The sequence below is a fragment of the Microcaecilia unicolor genome, chromosome 11 (assembly GCF_901765095.1).
Source record: "Microcaecilia unicolor chromosome 11, aMicUni1.1, whole genome shotgun sequence".
In the NCBI taxonomy this organism is placed as follows: Eukaryota; Metazoa; Chordata; class Amphibia; order Gymnophiona; family Siphonopidae; genus Microcaecilia; species Microcaecilia unicolor.
The window spans coordinates 184,076,772-184,096,366 of record NC_044041.1 but is presented as its reverse complement, the minus strand read 5'-3'; the positions used below and the strand labels follow the sequence as shown (position 1 = coordinate 184,096,366).

General features: G+C 44.9%; 1 protein-coding gene and 2 long non-coding RNA genes across 4 annotated transcripts in view; 1 reads left to right on the top strand and 2 right to left on the bottom strand.

Annotated features, from left to right (window-relative positions):
- LOC115479752 overlaps positions 1-19,595 on the top strand; it is a 29,256-nt gene that overhangs the window by 4,888 nt on the left and 4,773 nt on the right. The window contains exon 1 of one of the 2 annotated variants that reach the window (XR_003943752.1): positions 15,928-15,948. The exons of the other annotated variant lie outside the window; for it this stretch is intronic. This is a non-coding gene — a long non-coding RNA (uncharacterized LOC115479752). Of the gene's footprint in view, positions 1-15,927; positions 15,949-19,595 lie in introns of those variants that run through there. 2 annotated transcript variants of the gene reach the window in all.
- LOC115479751 (schlafen-like protein 1) lies at positions 824-19,366 on the bottom strand. Its single transcript, XM_030217933.1, has 3 exons — positions 18,496-19,366; positions 6,157-6,843; positions 824-1,361 (listed from the first exon to the last, which is right to left on the bottom strand). The coding sequence occupies exons 1-3, from the start codon at positions 19,075-19,077 to the stop codon at positions 1,155-1,157; spliced, it is 1,476 nt and encodes a 491-aa protein (XP_030073793.1). The 5' UTR covers positions 19,078-19,366; the 3' UTR covers positions 824-1,154.
- On the bottom strand, positions 10,140-16,044 carry LOC115479753. Its single transcript, XR_003943753.1, has 3 exons — positions 15,974-16,044; positions 12,984-12,987; positions 10,140-10,228 (listed from the first exon to the last, which is right to left on the bottom strand). It is a non-coding gene; the product is annotated as an uncharacterized LOC115479753 (long non-coding RNA).

The following is a 19,595-nucleotide window of genomic DNA, read 5'->3' as shown; positions in this document are numbered from 1 at the left end:
TGTTCTGGACTGACTAAGAATCCTGGTGTTTGCGTTCTTGGCCTGTGGGTGGTTTCTGGAAACTGTGGGACCCCTGAGATTATGGCCCCAGTGTCCTTAGAAACCACCGGGGAAATAACTTGTGGGTCTGAGATTCGCCCAGAGGCAAGTGGGACCCAATAGGCGGGTGGAAGGGTATGCCAATGTAGAGCATGTGCACAGGTGGTAGCGGGCCTGAGCAGTACTGGGACAGACCCTTTAGGTGGCCACAGGGTTGATCCTCCTCCACAGGTGGGTTCTAGGCATTTTGTGACCGGGGGGGGGGGGGGGGGGGGGGGAGGGTTAGAATTTATAGATACCTGAGAATAGAAGCACTAAGTATAATGCACATGAGCTGTTTACAAAAATATGGTAGTATGGACAGGCCATTTTTGCAGTTTTGAATATTATCTTTAAATGTTTTTGTAATATTTGTGTTAAACTGCAATTTCCCACTGAACATTTGGATTTTGTTATCTTTAATTTTTAAGTAGCTTTTGGTTATCAACTTTTTGTTGTTACATTTCTTTTTTCTAAAAATTATTAGTCACCATGGGTTTTATTCTTGCTAAACGGTTTGGGCTTCTTTTACAAAGCAGCGCTACTGATTAGCGTGTGTTCTGAATGCAAAGAAACCCTTGGTAATTGAATGGACTTCTTCGCATTCAGTGCACGCTAATCAGTAGTTCTGCTTTGTAAAAGGAGCCTGTTGCCTGCAGGGAAAGACTGATATTGCTACATATTTTAATAGTGAATACCATATTGCCAACTTTTTAAAGTCTTTATTTTAAGAATATCAAGACAGTACATTATTTTACAAATTTTACAATTCCCACAGTATGTGGTTAAACAAACACTGATATGGATCTTGGGTTGGAGGGAGTTTTGGTTTGTTGTAGTTTTCGGACCACACATCTCCTGAAGATTTCTGGACTCCAGGGAATTTAAGCAGTGGGGTCAGTTCAGTCCTATCTTAATTTCACCAAATCTCTCTCGAGCTTTCAGTGGCTTGCAGCTATCAGTTTGCTTTTAAATAATAAATGTGTCTTTCTAGTTTGAGTTTTGTTTGTATTAATAATCTCTCGAATTCCTTGCTTGTACCCGTTTCCTTTGCTGACTCCTACTGAAGCCTTCGGTCATAAGACGCTGCATGTCCTAGAGACGGTTTTCTTTTCATTTTCTCTCCTATACTGCTCCTGAAGAACTTGAATTAATCTTTCTTCCTGCTGCTTCATCTGTTCAATTAACTCTTTGTGCTGCTGCAATTGCTTCAGCATCTGTTGCTTTTCTTGCATCAGACTGTTCACTTTAGCTTCAGTTTTTCTCATTTCTACTGTCCATCTCTGGAGAGAATGAAAAAAATGGGAATGAGCAAGTGACATGTGATCATATCTCCCCTGCTCAACACTCCTCTTAATTAATTTTAGGATTTATTTAACGCCTTTTTTGAACAAATATTTACCCATGGTGGTGTACAGCACGTGTAGCCCGGATAATTACAACAGGCCAACAAAATTGAATGACTATATCAAGTTCATCAGTAATGAATCACTCATAAAAATACAAAAGGAGGAAAAGATCTCAGAAATAGTCTGTGGACTTCCGTTTGTCAACAAGACTGTCTTGTAATCATTCATTGGCCAAAAACCTCCATTGAAATTTTTATAGTTTTTCTTTGTGTTGCGTGAAACATTTATAAAAAACTAGTAAAAAAGACCCGTTTCTGTTAGAAATGAAACGGGCGCTAGCAAGGTTATAAATAGTTAATATTAGAGTAATAGTGAAGGGTGTATAATGAGGAAGGAGGAGGCCCTGTGTAGGGCCACAGGTGCATTCATTGTGAGAGAGTGTTTGTGAGACAGACTGTGTGACTTCGATAGTGAGTGTATGTGAAGACTTTGTGAGTCTGATAGTGTGTGTGAGAGTGAGACAGAGGAGTTCCATGACCCCCTCCTTCCCTTGCTGTCCTTCCGTCTGATGTCAGAGAGTGTGTGTGCAGGACCACAGGGGCGGTCATTGTGACAGAGTGTTTGTGTAAGAGTGTGTGTAAGACAGAGAGACAGACTGTGTGTGTCCAATAGTGACTGTGTTTGAAGACTGTGTGAGTCCGATAGTGAGTGTGTGTGAGAGAGACAGAGGGATTGAAAGAGTGTGTCTGTGTGTGTGTGATACTGTGTGTTTGTGTGACAGAGAGATACAGAGTGTGTGTGTGTGGAACGGATTTCCATGAGCCCCTCCTTCTGTTGGTGTAATTCCGTCTGTTGTGAGAGAGTGTGTGCTTGCCGGACCACTTGGGCGGTCATAGAGACATTGTGTGTGTGTTAGACAGAGGGAGAGAGTGTGTGATTCCGAGAGTGAGACAGAGTGATTGATAGAGACTGTGTGTGTGATTGTTTTGTGGTTGCACGGCGTGTTGGCAGTCCTTGTTGCTGATTTGTGCCTCAGTATTTTTTGTGAGGAATCGAGGGTGCATGCCACAGATTTATTAGGAAAAAGAAAATAAGGACCACAAACATTTTATTTCCTTGGCTCAGATCATCTGTTTTGGCTGTACCGGATTCTCTCGGGCCATTGTCTGCTTCCTGTGCTCGATGTGAGAGTGTGTGTGCAGGACCACAGGGGAGGTCATTGTGACAGAGTGTTTGTGTGAGTGAGAGTGTGTGTAAGACAGAGAGACAGACTGTGTGAGTCTGATAGTGAGTGTGTGTAGTGCTGTGGCTTCCAATCCCTTCGTTTGCCTCAAACTTTGTCTTGCAAGGGGAGGGGGGAAACAAATTCCCAAACTCTGAAAACACACATTTTAAAGCCCCCCCCCCCCCCCCAAATTGCTGGGACACCCATAACCCAGTGGAAGGACTTCTGCATACCCGTGTCCTGGGAGCAGGGAAGGAGACATAAACTTTTTTTTTTTTGTTCCTGGTAGTGTTTGGAGTCTGTGTGTGTCCAAAGCGGCTGTGCAGCTGAGGTGTGTTTTGGGGTGGAAGCTCTCACGAAGGTGGATCGCGTGTCCCAGGCGGTTCTGCAGCTGAGGTGTGTTTTGGGGTGGAAGCTCTCATGAAGGTGAACCGGATCCAGGCCTCGCTCTCACCCCCGGCATTTCCTTCCTCGACCTTCCGTCACCGTTCTGTTTCTTTTTCTTTCTCCCTCCCTCAGCCTCTCACCATCCGCCGTCAAGAGCGGCTACTGCGACGCAGCTAGCGCCTTTTGCGTAAGGCCACCATCCAGCCAGAGACACTAAGTCAGGCCATCTGAGTAAAGAGGCTTGGTGAATGACCAACTCGGGTGGAGAGGCTCGCTCAGAGGCGCAGTCACATACGGCATTTCTACGCATCCGGCGTTACTGTAGTGCTGTGGGAAGAGGTTGTCCGTGCTAGCGTCGTCATCCGAGGCATAGCCAATCAGCAGCGCGACACTGTTGCCGAGTGTCATTGCTCCGCCCTAAACGTCATTACGTTTAACGCATGGGCGGGGCAGACACTCATGTAGGAAAAGTGGTCTCTGCCGCCTCACTTTTAGAATGTTGGGAAAGTGAGGCTTCATTAGAACGTTGGAGGTGCGTTTTATATAGAGAGACTAGTAAAAAAGGCCCGTTTCTGTATGAAATGAAACGGGCGCTAGCAAGGTTCCCCCCCTCCCTCGGTCTCTCCCTGTGTCCCCTCCGAGTTGCATGCTGTCTTCCCTCCCCTCTGTTTGTAGACAGGAGTGGACGTAAGGCTATGTAGTTCAGTGTAAGCAAGAAAGGCAATTTGGTTAATCTCTGTTTCCCCTGCCCCGTGTAGCTGTCATCGCCATACACTGAAAAGAAAGCAAACCTCTGAGGTGCTGCATCCACGTTGTCGTTGAAGTGTTGGCGGGATGGCGAGCGGCTGCGGCGATGAGCATCGGGGAGGAGGGTGGGTGAGGGAGGGCTCAGGGTGGGGACCGTAAGCAAGGAAGGCAATTTTAATCTCTGTTTCCTGTGGCCTGTGCAGCCGTCATTGCCATACACTGGAAAGAAAGCAAACCTGTGAGGTGTGGAGGAGGATGTTTGAGGGGGACTGTGCGTGGGGGGAGGGGGTGCGGCGGCGACTCAGGAGGGGGGAGGGAGAGAGCAGCAGGTCCAGTAGCGACGGGGAGGGTGCGGAGAGGGTGTTTCTGATGGACGTCATTTTCATACGTTCGTTGTGGGCGCCATTTTTGTTTTGTCGGCGCATTGGCAGGTGATTGTGAGGCAGGGGGAGGAGTAGGGAAACACCCAACGTCCCTTTCCGTTGGGTTCGTTGCGTTCAGTGATGAGTTGACTGTAATTGTTCCGCCCTCGACGTCATCACGTTTGATGCGAGGGCGTGGCAGAGAGACATGGTCAGTGGGGTGGCTTCACCATCACGAAGTTACGAACCCTTCAGGGAAGTGGGTGGAGCTTGGGGCTTCATTAGAACGTTGGGGTTGCGAATTATGTCTGCATGGGGCGTGGCTGTGGGTGGGTGTATGAGTGAGAGTGAGTGGTGCTGGCAGGCTACAACAGTACAAGGCTTCAGTGTTTCCCTGCCACACAGTGAGCTTCAGAATTGGAGGTGAGAATTATTTATATAGATATATATATATTGTACAGCACTTATCTTCACAATTCCCAATGGGGATTCCCGTTTCACCATGAGGCTTCTTCAGGGAAATTAGTGTGCTTGTATCTTTCAAGCCACATTGCGGTTCATTGTCTTTTCCTTCTTTTGTATTTTTATGAGTGATTCACTACTGATGCACTTGATATTGATATATTCATTCAATTTTGTTACAGTGTATAACTGCGATAAGCTTTGAATGAAACCCAGTTTTTGTTTTAGTAATTACAGTAGTACAATATTCATATAACGGCACACATTATAGTATAGTATGCTACCTACAAAGTCGACACTGTCCCCCTGATTCTATAAAGGTCACCAAAAGTTGTGTGCGCAAATTTAGATGCGTTTCTGATTTGTGCATGCAATTAAATAGAATAATGAGAAAATTAGTGCCAGTAGCCTTTTTAACAAGCAATTATTGGCACAAATTTGATTTAATTGAGACCAATGCCCATAAATTTAGGCATGGGATCTGCACCAGCAAAAAAAAGGGGCCATGGAAATGGAAGGGCCATGTGTGTTTCGGGTTGGAACAGGGGTATGGTTTAGAGTTATGGGCATAATTACAGAATAATGGTGCGCCATGCATAAATTTAAGCACAGACATTGCATCCCATTTTTGTTGGTGAAATGGCCGTTCCTAAATTTATGCGCAGCTCTCCACTTAAGCATGTATTCTATAAACTGCGCCAAACTATGTAAATAACAATGTTTGTCATGTATTGCTGTTGCTAAATTGGATATAGATTCATACTTTTCAGGCCTGCCAAAAACGTGCCCACAGCATTCCCCTTTGAAAACTCTGCATGCTTTCTATCTACATGTGTAAGTAGAAGCTTTCTGAAATCTGTCTTTACATGCAGGTGTTTACACATGTAAATACTGCAATTTACACATGTAAAGCCATGAACATCTTCTATAATGACCTCCTTAGTATGCTTACATAGCATCTATTTTCAATCCTATTGTCATTCTGAGGACAATTTTCAAAGCAGATTACACATTGGTAATATTTTTTGCTGTAATCACCTCTGAAACTTAAACGCTATCCTCAGTATGTTTTCTTTTGAGTACTGAACCAGGCAAGCTTATGGACCAGTCCTCACAAACAAAAAAAAAATAGCAAAATGAGGTCAAAAACAGCTGTGCACAGAATATCAATAAAATACAGAGCAGCGTACACAGACCCTTTTTACTTCCTGGGGGCCCCTTTTAAGTTACGTCTGGGGTTTGAGAACTCCTTACATGCAACCGTAGAGCTATTATAGGTGATCACCTTAGATGGAAAAACTTCCCCTGAAGCAGGCATCCCATGCATATTGGGGTGTATGGACAGATCTGATTTACAGTTTCCACTTTTATCTATGGTTGCTTTTAATAAAACTGAGGCTTAAGTCATTTGGGACTAGCTTGTGTATGCTGCTCTGTATTTCATTAAGCTTATGGACCAACCACATTTGCGTAGACATTTAGACACAGGGCACTTATGTGAGCCTGTTCATATACAATGAAAAACCAAGCGTTGAATTAGAGTTACCTGCCTGCACCATTCCTGAATGGCACTGCCTGCAAGTGGCCCCTGGATACTACCGTCTCTGCGAATATATACTTCGCCCCGGTCTGTATCATACAGCACTGGTTCCCTTGTCTGCTTGCGAGGATGCACAGTCAGCTGGATGACTTTGAGAAACATGCTGTCATATCCAGCCTTGATCACTGGGAGGAAGATTAATGAATAAGCTTCAGGGAATACAGGAGGCTTGAATCCCTTTACCACAGAGTCCACTAACAGACGCACATGGTCCTCATCTTTAGGAGTGCACTGTACGCCAGTGATGATGCCGTTGTCATCTACCCCAACAAACAGGCTTCCACCCTCGCTGTTCAAGAAGGCACACGTGTATTTGCGTATGTGGTGTTTGAACGTCAAACTCAGGTATTCCCCTCCCCCACGCTTGAATTCTACATTCCTGGTCTCAATACCCATGACTGCTCCATAAAATAGCTGCTTTTGGCCCTTGACCTCCCATTTGTGAATGGCACTATCTGATCGCGTGCCAGGCAGGACAGCAGTAGACCAGTCTAACCAATTGCCCGTGGGCATTTTGATTCTGTTATCGGGCATCAGGTGCATCGTCTTCATGATTTCTTGAGTCTTCTTTTTAGCCTTCCTTTGAGGGAGCTGTTCAGTGGATGATTCATGGACGTTTCCTTTCTCAATTGCCTTTTATATAAAATAAGAATTGGTTAAATGACTTACAGTCCAACTCTGCAGCTCAGAATATTAATTCTTTTCACAGTGCTCCTTACCTGTGGGTCCTCTGTTATCAGGGACACTCGGCCAGTTCTGTATCAAAAGGAAGGTCTCTCAAAATCTCTACTGTCTGATTTGAAGCTTTGAGATATTTTTCCACTTTTCTTTTTTTTTTTTTTGGGGGGGGGGGGGCACTATTGGAGGGAAGGTGGAGGGCTATTTCTGTTTGACCCAGCAACTTGCTCCTGTTCTTTTGATTTTTTTCAGCTCAGTCTGAATAAAATCTCCATTAGTTTATAGCAGTGTTTCCCAAGTCAGTCCTTGAGTACCCTTTTACCAGTCAGTTTTTCAGGATATCCACAATGAATATGCATAAGATTGATTTGCATACACTGCCTCCATTGTATGCAGATCTATTTCATGCATATTTATTGTGGATACCCTGAAAGCCTGACTGGCAAGGGGGTACGCCAGGACCAACTTGGGAAACACTGGTTTATAGTACCTTGAGCTTTCATGTGTAGATAACGAGGGATTTTCTTCTATCTTACATCTCTCTTTCAGATTTATCTACTCCAGTCATTGCAGTGGAAATCCTGAGCCAAGAGTTTCACATCAGAGCTTCTTCAGAAATCTGCATTAGCTGTGAATTTGAGTGATAGCTGACACTTACTCCCAGGGGCTGGGAATGCTGCCTCTGCTGCACCCCCAGCAAGTCCAGGGAAAGCACATCCGGCCTGGGAATCAAACACAGATCCCCTGCATAGTAGTGTTCACCAGCCTGTAAATATTTGAGACTTAGACAAAATACAGTGCTGTACAGATGGTGATATCACGTTTAACTTAATATAATAGTCAGCTGCTAATTGGCACTAATTAGCAGTTACACATGTAACTGCTCTTAGAATTCTGCAAATTGTGCACGCAAAATCCACAGCATGCAACTACAATGGGATATAAACCTGAGAGTGGCATGGGTGGGTCAAGGACTTGCCTGGCACTTAGATGCATATGTAATACTAGCCTTTGAGCCCGTAAAAACGGGCTATTATAGGAAGGGGGGGTTGAAAGGCCTGCCCCCGCCGCCGAGTTCGCGGCCCCCCCCCCCCCCCCTCCGAGCCGTCACCACCCACCTTCCACCCGGCCGGGCCCTCGCTCCGCTATTGAAACAGCGAGGGTCCAGGAACGCAGCGCTGAGCTCTGCTGAGCTGCTTCTTCTCTGCCTGTCCCGCCCTCGTGTGACGTAACGTCGTCGAGGGCGGGACAGAGGCAGAGAAGAAGAAGGAAGGGCGATGTCGGCAGCTCAGCAGAGCTCAGTGCTGCGTTCCCGGACCCTCGCTGTTTCAATAGTGGAGCGAGGGCCCGACCGGGTAGAAGGTGGGTGGCGGCGGCGGCGACTCGGGTGGGGGGAGCGTTAGACGGCGGTGTCCCTCCCTCAGAAATGCGCAGTACAGACCCTCTCTGTTCCGGCCCCCGTCATCACGTATTGACACGGGGGCGGGGCAGAGAAGGTCTCTACTGCGCATTTGCGAGTGAGTACGACACTCGCCTTTTATATATATTGATAATACTAGTCAGTGGATGGGCCCAGAATTAACTTAGATGGGGCCTTCTACGCCCCCACCCCCAGCGATAGAAAAAAAAATTATAGGGTTTTTTTTTTCATCTACCCCATCAACATCTCTCCTCTGTGGCGTCTTGGCATTTGCCTGCCCGTTGCTGAACTCCATCCCTCCCTGGTGTACCTTACAGGTGTCCCTGGTGCCGTCAGTAATTCATTACTGCTGCCTGTGCCAGCCCCACAGGCTTCCGTCGACCGGGTCCTGCCCTAGCTGATGTCATTTCATGTTGCCTGTCTGGCGGGACCCAGCAGATGGAAGCCTGTGGGGCCAGCGCAGGCAGCAATAATGAATCACTGCAGGAGCCGGGGATGCCTGTAAGGTACACCGGGGAGGGACGGGGGTTCAGCGACAGGTGGGCAGATGCCGGGACATTATGGAGAAGGAAAGATGTTGATGTGGGGTGCCGCCACTGGGTGGGCTTGTGCCCACCCGTAGCTATGCCACTGATACTAGCATTTACACTCCTAACTGCCTGCATTTAGGCACAATACCAGGCATTGAGTTAGCGTAAAGTTAGATGCATAAATGTAGACTTGTACTAGTATTCTGTAAGGGCAATTGCACACACTATTGCCAATATAGTATTCACCCCCCCCCCCCCCCCCCCCCCGAATTCTATAAAAATTGTGCATGCAAATATGGGCACACCTATTTTGTAAGTACAATTTAATTTATAACAAGCCAATTAGTTCAAATGGCTTTTTAACAAGCAATTATTGGCACTAATTAGATTTAATTACAACTTACGAGTGTAAATTTAGGCACAGGATCCGCACCTAAATTTTACTCATGGCCCAAAAAAGGGGGCGTGGAAATAGTGGGTCATGGGCATTTTGGGTTCAGATTGGGGGCATGATTTTTAATTATGTGCATAATTAGAGGCTATGGGGGCTCCGCATTTTCATTGGTGCAAATGGTGGCACATAAATTTATGCTTGACCCCTGGGCGTAAGAACTATTCTATATACCACGCCTAACTTTAACACTTTTTAAGTGCCAATTTGTTTGGCACCATATATAGAATTCACCCCTTAGTGTGCACAATCCCAGCACCTAACTAGGTAATCTACAGAGAATTCACCTAAGAGGGTAATTTTACAAGGAGGTGTTAAGAACACATAAATCATGGTATTTTGGTCACATACATGCATAAATGGGCTCTTTCCCCCCCGGGCACAATTTTATAGGTATGTGCGTAGACTTGATGGCTTGGTCTTTAGTGGTGGGCATGGACAGTATGGTTGGAGCACACAGTCATATGCATGGATTATAAAATCCTTTAGTTTTTAAGCTAGGCATGGGTTATGCTTACACAGTAGGCACCTCCTTATAAAGTTACTATCTGAAAAAAGGCTTAGCAGGTTAGGGCTCTTCAGCTTGGAAAAGAGACGGCTGAAGGGGGATATGATTGAGGTCTATAAAATCCTGAGTGGTGTAGAACAGGTAGAAGTGAATCAAATTTTCACTCTTTCAAAAACTTGAGACCAGAGGACACTCAATGAAATTACAGGGAAATACTTGTAAAATAAATAGGAGGAAATATTTTTTCACGCAAAGAATAGTTAAGCTCTGGAACTCACTGCCGGAGGATGTGGTAACAGCAGTTCTCAGAGGACAAGCAGGCTTATTCTGACACGTGGGTGACCCTGACCCGCGTCACCCAGTCCGGAACTTATAACGAGTATAAGTAGAGCTTTGTGGAGTGCGAGAAACGCTCCACCACGCATGCCTTCCTTAGCGTCCCTCCGGACCGGACCAGGATTGGACTGATGGGTTGTGCTCGCCTACCAGCAGGTGGAGACTGAGAAAAAACTCTGACTCTAGAGAGCCAATAGGAGCCCTGGCCATGTGACCTTAGCCTCAGTATTTTCTCAGTCTCCCAGCAGGTAGGAAGTGAGCCCATTAGTCTCTCTCCTTTTCTCTTTAGATATTACAGATATTTGTGATAATTCTTCTGTGCCTGGAATCTTATTTAGAGGCTTGACAGGGTTTCCTTTCTCTTCTTTCTTTGACAGCCTCGGGGGTGTTAAACTCGGGTGTCTCGAGTCCACCCCCCTTCCTCCCCATCTCCCTGGCTTAGCAGGGAAGGGCCGTCCCTTTCTCTGGAAAGGTGTACCGTCTTTGGGAGAGGCAGCCACTTTTAACAGGTAGCTGCTTTAAAAGAATTAAATAAAAGGAAATTCAAAGAAGCAGCCTTTCTTTCCCCAGACTGCTAACGAGCAGGCAGCTCCAGTGTTTTATTATGATTGAGGGGTTATAAAAAAAAAAACAAACAGAAGAAAATAATTCAGTATCTGTGACTTTAAACAGCGATTTTTCTCGTCAGATTTAATTTCCTCCATTTTCTTGCGTTTTGGCGGCGGCAGTTTAAACAAATGAAAAAAAAAAAAGAAATGTGCGAACCGCGTAAGCGCGGCCACCTGTTTTTTCCGATATGGCTTAAAAGTTCAAACAGCTGCTGTCGGTCAGCGTCGCGCAGTTCACGCAGCCGGAACGTGTAAATTTTGCTCTCCCTTCAAGGTTTCTTCGGGTCCGGTGCTGCCTCCAGTTTTTTCGGGGCCTTTTTCGCCGGCTGTTGTTTCTTCGCCGTTCCACTGGGCTGCGCTTGTTCGGAGGTGTCTGGCGCGCTGTCGACGATCGCCACAGGGCCAGTGGAGCGAACGGCGGCCATTTTGTTTCTCCCTCCATCTTATCAGTCGGGGATCTCTCTGCTGAAGGTAAGGCTGCAGTTCATAGAGCAGTTCGGCTCCAAGATGTGTACACTTTTGTATGTGCTGAAAGGCGTATTCTAAAATGCTCTTCACATCAGCAGGCAATATTTGGTTGAAAGGGGGCTCCTTTCATATATGAATATATGACAAGCTTTTCTTCTTTTAAATTTCTATGTGTCACGGGGCTGTTAACACTAGTTTTTTCTGGTGCTCAGTCATTTTTCATTGCCTGGTGGAAAATCTACATCTTATCATAATATCATAATTCATTTCAAGCATTTTCCTCAATAGCTGTAGTATTATACAGTGTTTTAAGAACTTTAGAAACTTTCTCTATAGGCGTAGAGTAAATTTCTGTCTTTCTCATTCCCTGGTGAATAGGACTACATTGTCTAAGAGTCAATTGATTGGTACTTTGCAATTCTGACCATAATATATTAGTTCCTTTCAAGCATTTTACTCCATGCCTATGATGTTATATAGTGTTTTAAGAACTTAACAGACACTCTCAATGGCTGTAGTGTTATACAGTGTTTTCTTTTTCCGACTTTAAGAAGCCTTCTCTAGAGGCATACAGTATATTGTTCAGATGCCATGGGGATATATCAGCTCTTTCATATTCTCTGAGGGACAGTCCTGTCTACCAAGCTCCCAATCACTCAGCTGCCTTAGCAGGCATGCTTTATTCATGTCTTCCCTTCTTTTCCAACTGCCTTGAAGCCTCTCATTTTTCATTTTAGCTTTCTTCTGGTTTTTACAGGACATATGGTCACTTAGAGAATAAAGTCATCCTTTCACTTAAAGATAGTGGACGGTCCTCAAACCATCTACTCGTGTTTGTCTCTACTCTATCAGTTCAGCATTGGCAGATTATAAACATCCTGGTTTGGTCCAGTATGCCTATACATACCATCTGCTATCTCTTCCTCTTCCTTAGAGACCTGATGTTATATCAAGCTTTCTTGAATTCAGATACAGTCTTGTCTACACTGCCTTCACCAAGTGGCTGTGGCACAACTTCACTTTTTTCGTTACAGGTAATTTCCAAGTTTGTCCTTTTTCATTTTCATTCTATGCGCCTTCACTCCAGAGTGTTCTTTCAATTGGAAGGGGATTCACTCACTTTCTGTGTATTTATACCATAGGTACATAAGTATGGTTATGCTGGGTAAGGCCTAAAGTCCATCAAGTCCAGCATTCATATCTAATGGGCATAGGTACATAAGTTTTGCCATTCTGGGGAAGCTCAAATGTCCACCTTTCTACAGCCAGAACAGCATTAAAGAAAAAAAAAAAAAAAAAACCTCTCACGAGAGTATCGAACAGAAATCTCTGCTCCAAAAGCAAGGCTTTGCAGTAATTCTGCAAACTAACGCATACAATATTTGCCATGGCTGTTCACCACTAGGAACACCGGGGACCCTGGGCCTAGGTTCGGTGTTTTAACCTGAAACAAGCTCAACATTCATATCTATTGGGTGTGAGTCTGGTACTACTACTACTACTTAACATTTCTAGAGCGCTACTAGGGTTACGCAGCGCTGTACAAATTAACAAAGAAGGACGTTCCCTGCTCAAAGGAGCTTACAATCTACATCTCAGTGAGGGAGGACGCATGACCGTGGTACGTGGATTAGTGGTATGTGGATTAGGGAGATCCAAGAAATTACAGGCCGGTGAATCAGACGTTCATACTGGGACAATTTATTTCTGTCCGGAGCGTACTACCATAGCTGGTGGACTCCTATATTCAGAACTTTCTATATTCAGAACTTACCCAACTATGGAACGCCATAGAGATAGGGTTGGAGTTTGTAGCCCTATTTAACTGGTGTCCTTGGTCACCCTTCCTCTTCTCCTCAGGATCCAGAGAATGGCTAGTTTTTTGCTTATGCATTAACCGGTCATTTTCAGCAGTACTCTCTCTTCCGTTCTTTTATAGATCTAAGAGGATGTTCATTGCGCTCTTAGGGTCATTTCATTCTTACCTAGACGACTGCCTAATTGGAGAAAGTCTTATCAGCAGAGTTCTCAGGTCACGCACCGGGTGTTGCATTTCTTACAGTCTCTAGGTTGGGTGGTGATTGTAGCCAGGCCTCTCATTTGATCTCTCATTTGATCTCTCATCAGATATCTCTGATTTTCTCTTTGTTTAGTCAGGTTGGCGCACAGTCTTTTGTCTCCTCTGCAAACATCCCAGTTTATATTTTTCTTGGTGACCTTGGGCCTTCGGCCATTTCCTCGCTCTATTCTGCAGAATGCAATTTTACTTTCTAATGCCCAAGAAGGAATTTTCCTTCATCCTATTGCGAATCTCAGGGTCATCAGTCGCACTATTTAAGTGTCATCTAGTTATCTCAAGAACCTTAGTTCTGTCATTGGGATGCTTCGTGCAGTACACTTTTTGGCAGAAGCTTGTTTGTATATATTTTTTTTCTGGGGGACCTCAGCAATTCGTTTTACCTTCGGGTGAATTTTGTTTTCCCTACTGACAAACAAGGCGGAGAGAGCTATGTTGGTCCTTGCCATGGCAATGGGTTATGTCATCCGCCAAGGAGGAGTTAAGAGTATACTCTTGAGTTTGTACTCATTTTTTCTTAGTTGTGTCACCCTGCATTTAGGTGAATGGACTCTCATTTTTTCAGCCTTACTTCCTCACTGCGACACTTCAGGGCTATCTCTTTTTGCCTTCAGGCTCACGGACATTTCTTGCTTCTTCCGTTCAGCAACAGTCTTGACGGAGACAGGGACAGATGCCAACGTCCAGCAGGGGTTTTTCAGCCTTCTTTATGCGTTTCTTCCATCATCTCACTAGGTGTTTACGCAGAACCAAGGCACCCTTCTACATCCGGACCCCCAGTCACTCAAACTTATGGCGTGGTTACTGGGTCTGCAACATCTTTGATATTTTCGCAGGAAGTACTTCAAGTTTTAATTGCTTCCAGACAGAAATCTACATTAAAGTCCTATGAATCAAAGTGGCGACGGTTCACTCTGTGGTACTCCTCTCGCCACTTCATTCCACAAACAGTATCCATTTTGCATGTTTTGGAATATCTTCTGCATCTTGCGAAATCTTGTCTGTCTTACTCATCCATTAGAGTTCATTTGGCAGCTCTATCAGTGATGCATGATACTGTTGACAACCGCACGCTTATGCAGCATCCACTGTCAAAGCGGTTTCTTAAAGGAGTCCTGCACCTGTACCTCCCGCTTCGTCCACCAGCTAGGTGAACTAGGTGAACAGACTCTTAAAGTTCTGTTTTCTAGTAGCCATAACTTTTTCTATAAAGTTTTCCTCTTCAAGCAGTGTTTCCCAGTAGCCATTGCAGCAAGTAGATCTATGTGTGGAATACTTCTACGGTTGGTAACTTCTTTTCGGTCTGCTGTAGTTTAAAGTTTTCACCTTTCCCAATCGTTTTTTTCTTATTGGTTTTGTCCTTCTAGCCAGTAGGCGTAAAAGTTTTTCATTGTTTCTAACCCGCTATATCGCGAAGGATCAAGGAAATGAGAATGTCTATTTCTCTTCTCGCTGAGAGGGCAGTTCCACAGCGTATTACAACATATTCCACAACTTCAGAAGCGGGCTCTATTCTTACTACGGCGATTTTTGGTGCTCTCGGTGCACATTGGTAAGTTGGCAACTTAGTCCTAGTTTCATTTTATTTTGCTCATTGGGACACACTACATGTTAGTTGTCGCCAGGTGGCCTATGCAGCATGAACATTTCTCTGCAGTTTTCATAGGGTCCCTCCCTTCAGATTACTGCTTTGGTACTTCCCATCAGTCCAATCCTGGTCCGGTCCGGAGGGACGCTAAGGAAGGAGAAATTAGATCTTACCTGCTAATTTGCTTTCCTTTAGTCCCTCCGGACCGGACCAGGCCCCTCCCATGTTCTCTCTACTCTTTAGCTTCTTTTATTAAGTAGGAAGTGTATTCAGTAGGAAGTGTATTCATTCCTTTACGATTCGTGGAACAATACTATATATATACAGAACTTTACGTGGTCTATACCACTTCTCTGGTGGTTGCTGGTGAGCTCAATTGCTGGAATCTATCTATAAAACCTTAAATACGCCATACCACTTCTCTGGTGAGAGTTGTGGCTGAGCTCAGTTGCTGGAATATCTATAAAACCTTAAATATGATTTACCACTTTTCTGGTGAGAGTTGCTGGTAAGCTCAGTTGATGGAATATATATAAAATCTTAAGTGGGCCATACCACTTCTCTGGTGAGAGTTGCTGGTGAGCTATAAGACAAGTGAGCCATACCACTTCTCTGGTGAGAGTTGCGGGTGAGCTATATTATGCGTGAGCCATACCACTTCTCTGGGGAGAGTTGCTGGTGAGCTATATTACATGTGAGCCATATCGCTTCTCTGGTGAGAGTTGCTGGTGAGCTATAGTATAAGTGAGCCATACCACTTCTCTAGTGAGAGTTGCTGGTGAGCTGTAATACATATCGGGCCATACCACTTCTCTGGTGAGAGTTGCTGGTGAGCTCTGATACTTGGCATTGCCGAGTGCTTTGTGGCTGCTAGGATTCCATACGGCACAGAAGGTCTTTCTTTCTTTCCTGCTTTGTTATTCAAATACTGAGGCTAAGGTCACATGGCCAGGGCTCCTATTGGCTCTCTAGAGTCAGAGTTTTTTCTCAGTCTCCACCTGCTGGTAGGCGAGCACAACCCATCAGTCCAATCCTGGTCCGGTCCGGAGGGACTAAAGGAAAGCAAATTAGCAGGTAAGATCTAATTTCTCCTTCCCACCTGCTGCGAGAATGCGGTCTCCTCAGTTCTTTTTCTACTGCGGTGAGAGGGCTTAGTTTTTTACCATCTCCTCATATCGCTCTGTCTAAAAGAGCTTTTTGTTCATTTTGGCGAGTTTTTTTTTTTTTATCCTTTATTTATTTATTTATTTATTTATTTATTTCATTTATACCCCGCCTTTTGCCACAGTTTTGCAGCCCCAAAGCGGCTATGTTCCCGGGTCTGCAACCCCCTTTTTTGTCTTTCCCTTATATTTTTAGTTTCTTTTGCCCGGTTTTAAGTTTCCTTTATTTTTCGTCATTCAGCTGCTTTTAGGCCTTGACTTCAGCTGGGGGTTTTCCCTTCATTTTTTGCCTTGCCTTTTTCAGGCCCCACCGCTTTGTTTAGTTTAGACTAGGAAATTTTTCCTTCTATGTCCACTAAGGTTTCCAGTGGTTTTAAGTACTGTACCCGGTGCAATCGGATGATCTCTGGAAGGACACCCATTCTTGGTGTCTGTTGTGTCTTGGGCCCGACCATAGCCCCACTAACTGTGTTCGCTGTCTTCGCATGAAGAAGAGGACCCAGATATCAACAAGAGAAGATTTTTGGAGCCGTCCAGTTTCTCGACGTCAGCATCAATGTTGAGTGTCGCATCAGGAGCATCGATAAGCATGGCTGCTGCTAGACACTGGGAGCAGTGAAGCATCGAGTGGGTCTCCATCTACCTCGAGGCCTCCTGCTGTGCAGGGCCCCTGGGATCGTCCATTGTCAGACCCGACCCTGAGGTGACGTGTGGTGGTGGCACGCTTTAGATGAAGGCCAAGAAACATTGTCCTTGGTTGCCCTCGATGCATAGTGCCAGGAGCTCCGGGGCATCGAAGGATATGGCACCCGAGAAGCGTCAATGCCCTCTGTCAAACCTCCACCAGAGTCATGGGATCTCAACGTCGTTCTCACCCAACTGATGAAAGCTTTCAAGCCACTGAATTTCTACCATCTGAAGTACTTGATCTGAAAAGTTGTTTTCTTGGTGGCTGTTACTTTAGCTTGAAGAGTCGGTGAGCTTCAGGCCTTAGTAGTGAATGCACCTTGTACTAAGTTTCATCACAATAGAGTAGTTCTCTGCACTCACCCTAAGTTTCTGCCAAAGGTGGTGTCGGAATTCCATCTGAACTAATCGATTATCTTGCCAATACTCTTTCCCTGACTCCATGCCCACCCTGGCAAAAGCAGCTTGCACACCTTGGATTGCAAGAGAGCATTGTTCTACTACATGGTCGGACCAGGCCTCACAGACAGTCCATCCAACTTTTTGTTTTTTTTTATCCCAACAGGATGGGGGGGGGGGGGGTCGCCATTGGGAAATGCACCATTTCTAATTGGCTGGCAGATTGCATTTCCTTCACTTATGCCCAGGCTTGGCTGGCCATAGAGGGTCATGTCACAGCTCACAATGTCAGATCCATGGCTGCATCGGTAGCCCACTTGAGGTAATTTGCAAAGCTGCTACGTAGTCTTCAGTCCACACATTCACATCTGCCTTGAGCAGGATACCCGACATGATAGTCAGTTCGGGCAGACAGTGTTGCAGAATCTATTTGGGGTCTAGAATCCAACTCCACTCTCCTAGGCCCATTTTATTCTGTTCCAGGCTGCACTCTCATTTAGATTGTATATAGTTTGTTATCTGTGTTATATCCAATGTTTGTTGTTTTTGGTGAATCTGAATGCTAGGGATTCCCCACTTGTGAGAATTAATAAGCCTGCTTGTCCTCGGAGAAAGCTAAGGTACTTACCTGTAGCTGGTGTTCTCCGAGGACAGCAGGCTTTTTATATTCTCACAATCCCTCCCACCTCCTCTTGGAGTTGTCTCCTTCGTTATTTTTACTTTATTTTTGCTCTAGTATTTAAGTGAGGATACCGCATTCTCGCGGCAGGTGGGAAGGCACACGCATGTGCGGTGGAGTATGTCTTGCACCCCACAAAGCTCTACTTATACTCGTTATAAGTTCCAGGCAGAACAACGTCACCCACTTGTGAGAATATAAAGCCTGCCGACCTTGGAGAATACCTGCTAAAAAAGATTTGGATAAGTCCATAGTCTGTTATTGAGATGGACATGGGGAAGCCACTGCTTTGCCCCGGGATTGGTAGCATGGAATGTTGCTGCTATTACTTGTGACCTGGGTTGGCCAGTATGGCTATTCTTATGTTCTGTTCTGACTATGAGACTTCCCTTTCATTTATTTTTGTTTCTTCTAGATTTGTTTTTTGTTTGGATTTCCTTAGTCTCTCCTCCTCTTCCTTGATATCTTATGCTCATCAAGGAATTCTATATTGCCTCTCTTGTTATGCCTTCCGTTCCTAGTCTGATCAGGATGCAATTATGCAAATTCTTTCTCCTTGAAACTTAATGGAGAAGCACTCCATTCTAAGGAGCAGGACACTGTGTGTACACTGCAGAAAGTCTTCATCTGCTAACCTGGTCCGCATGTACTACGGGTTTAGTGCATGCATTAACAGGGAAGCCTCTTGCCTACCTGTATATATGAAGCTTTCCTTTGACTTGTTTCCCCAACAATCAGCGTTTCCCCCTTCATTACTAATTTCTCGAGCAGACTCTGATCCAAGACTGAAGCTTGCTGCAGCTGTTTCAGTGCTGACTGATACATGCTCTCAGAGTCCAGATGTACCAGTGCATAAGCAGAGCTCTGATTCTTCACAATCTGTATGTTCTGCTTTTGAAGGACGACATTAATACCAGTTAGCATTTCCTGGAGCATGTTACATAAACACTCCTGGGAATATTGTGTATTCAGGTGGCCCACATACAAAGAGAAGTAAGGTAATTCCGCAGGTAGATTCTCTAGTTCATGCACCTCCTCAGTTGGAGAGGTCTCATTTGGTTTGGACATATTCTCACTTGTAGGCAGCAGCTCTGTTGTAGATGTTTTATCAGTCATGAGTATCTCTTCATTTGTACAGACCTCCTCTGTCACGGATGCTGATTCACTTTCAAATGTTTTTTCCGATTTGGACATTGCCTCAGAAGTGCATGGCTCCTGTGATATTGGCATCAGATGTCTTGAAGGTGTCTCTTGCTTTACAGGGAGCGTCTCCATGACTTGATCTGAAGAGTTCTAATCTAAGGCAAATTTTAAGAAGACATCTTCAGCTCTGCTGTCTCTCACTTATAAAAATGAAATGAATAAGCTTCAGCTTAATTCAAAAATTGAAACCATTTAAATACTTTTATTACATATTTGAAAGACCAGAATATTAATTTAAAAGGAAACAAGAGAAATAAAAGTGACTTATAAGGATCATAGATAACATTAAACATCAAATCATACCTGTACTGAGAATACTTTCAAATGAGGATATGGTACTGTAATGCCTTCTCAATTTTGCAGTGATTTTTTATTTTTGTTACATTTGTACCCCGTGCTTTCCCACTCATGGCAGGCTCAATGCGGCAGGCAATGGAGGGTTAAGTGACTTGCCCAGAGTCACAAGGAGCTGCCTGTGCTGGGAATCGAACTCAGTTCCCCAGGACCAAAGTCCACCACCCTAACCACTAGGCCACGCCTCAGGATTCTGCTAGCTGGTGGCCTGGGGTTGATTCCCAGCTGAGGCTCCT

Coding starts and splice junctions, on each gene's coding strand:
- LOC115479751 (XM_030217933.1), bottom strand. CDS start 19,077: ATGGAGACGCTCCCTGTAAAGCAAGAGACACCTTCAAGACATCTGATG. Junction 6,844..18,495: donor GGAAAGCTTCATATATACAG/GTAGGCAAGAGG, acceptor TTTATATAAAAG/GCAATTGAGAAAGGAAACGT. Junction 1,362..6,156: donor TTCAGGAATGGTGCAGGCAG/GTAACTCTAATT, acceptor CATTCTCTCCAG/AGATGGACAGTAGAAATGAG.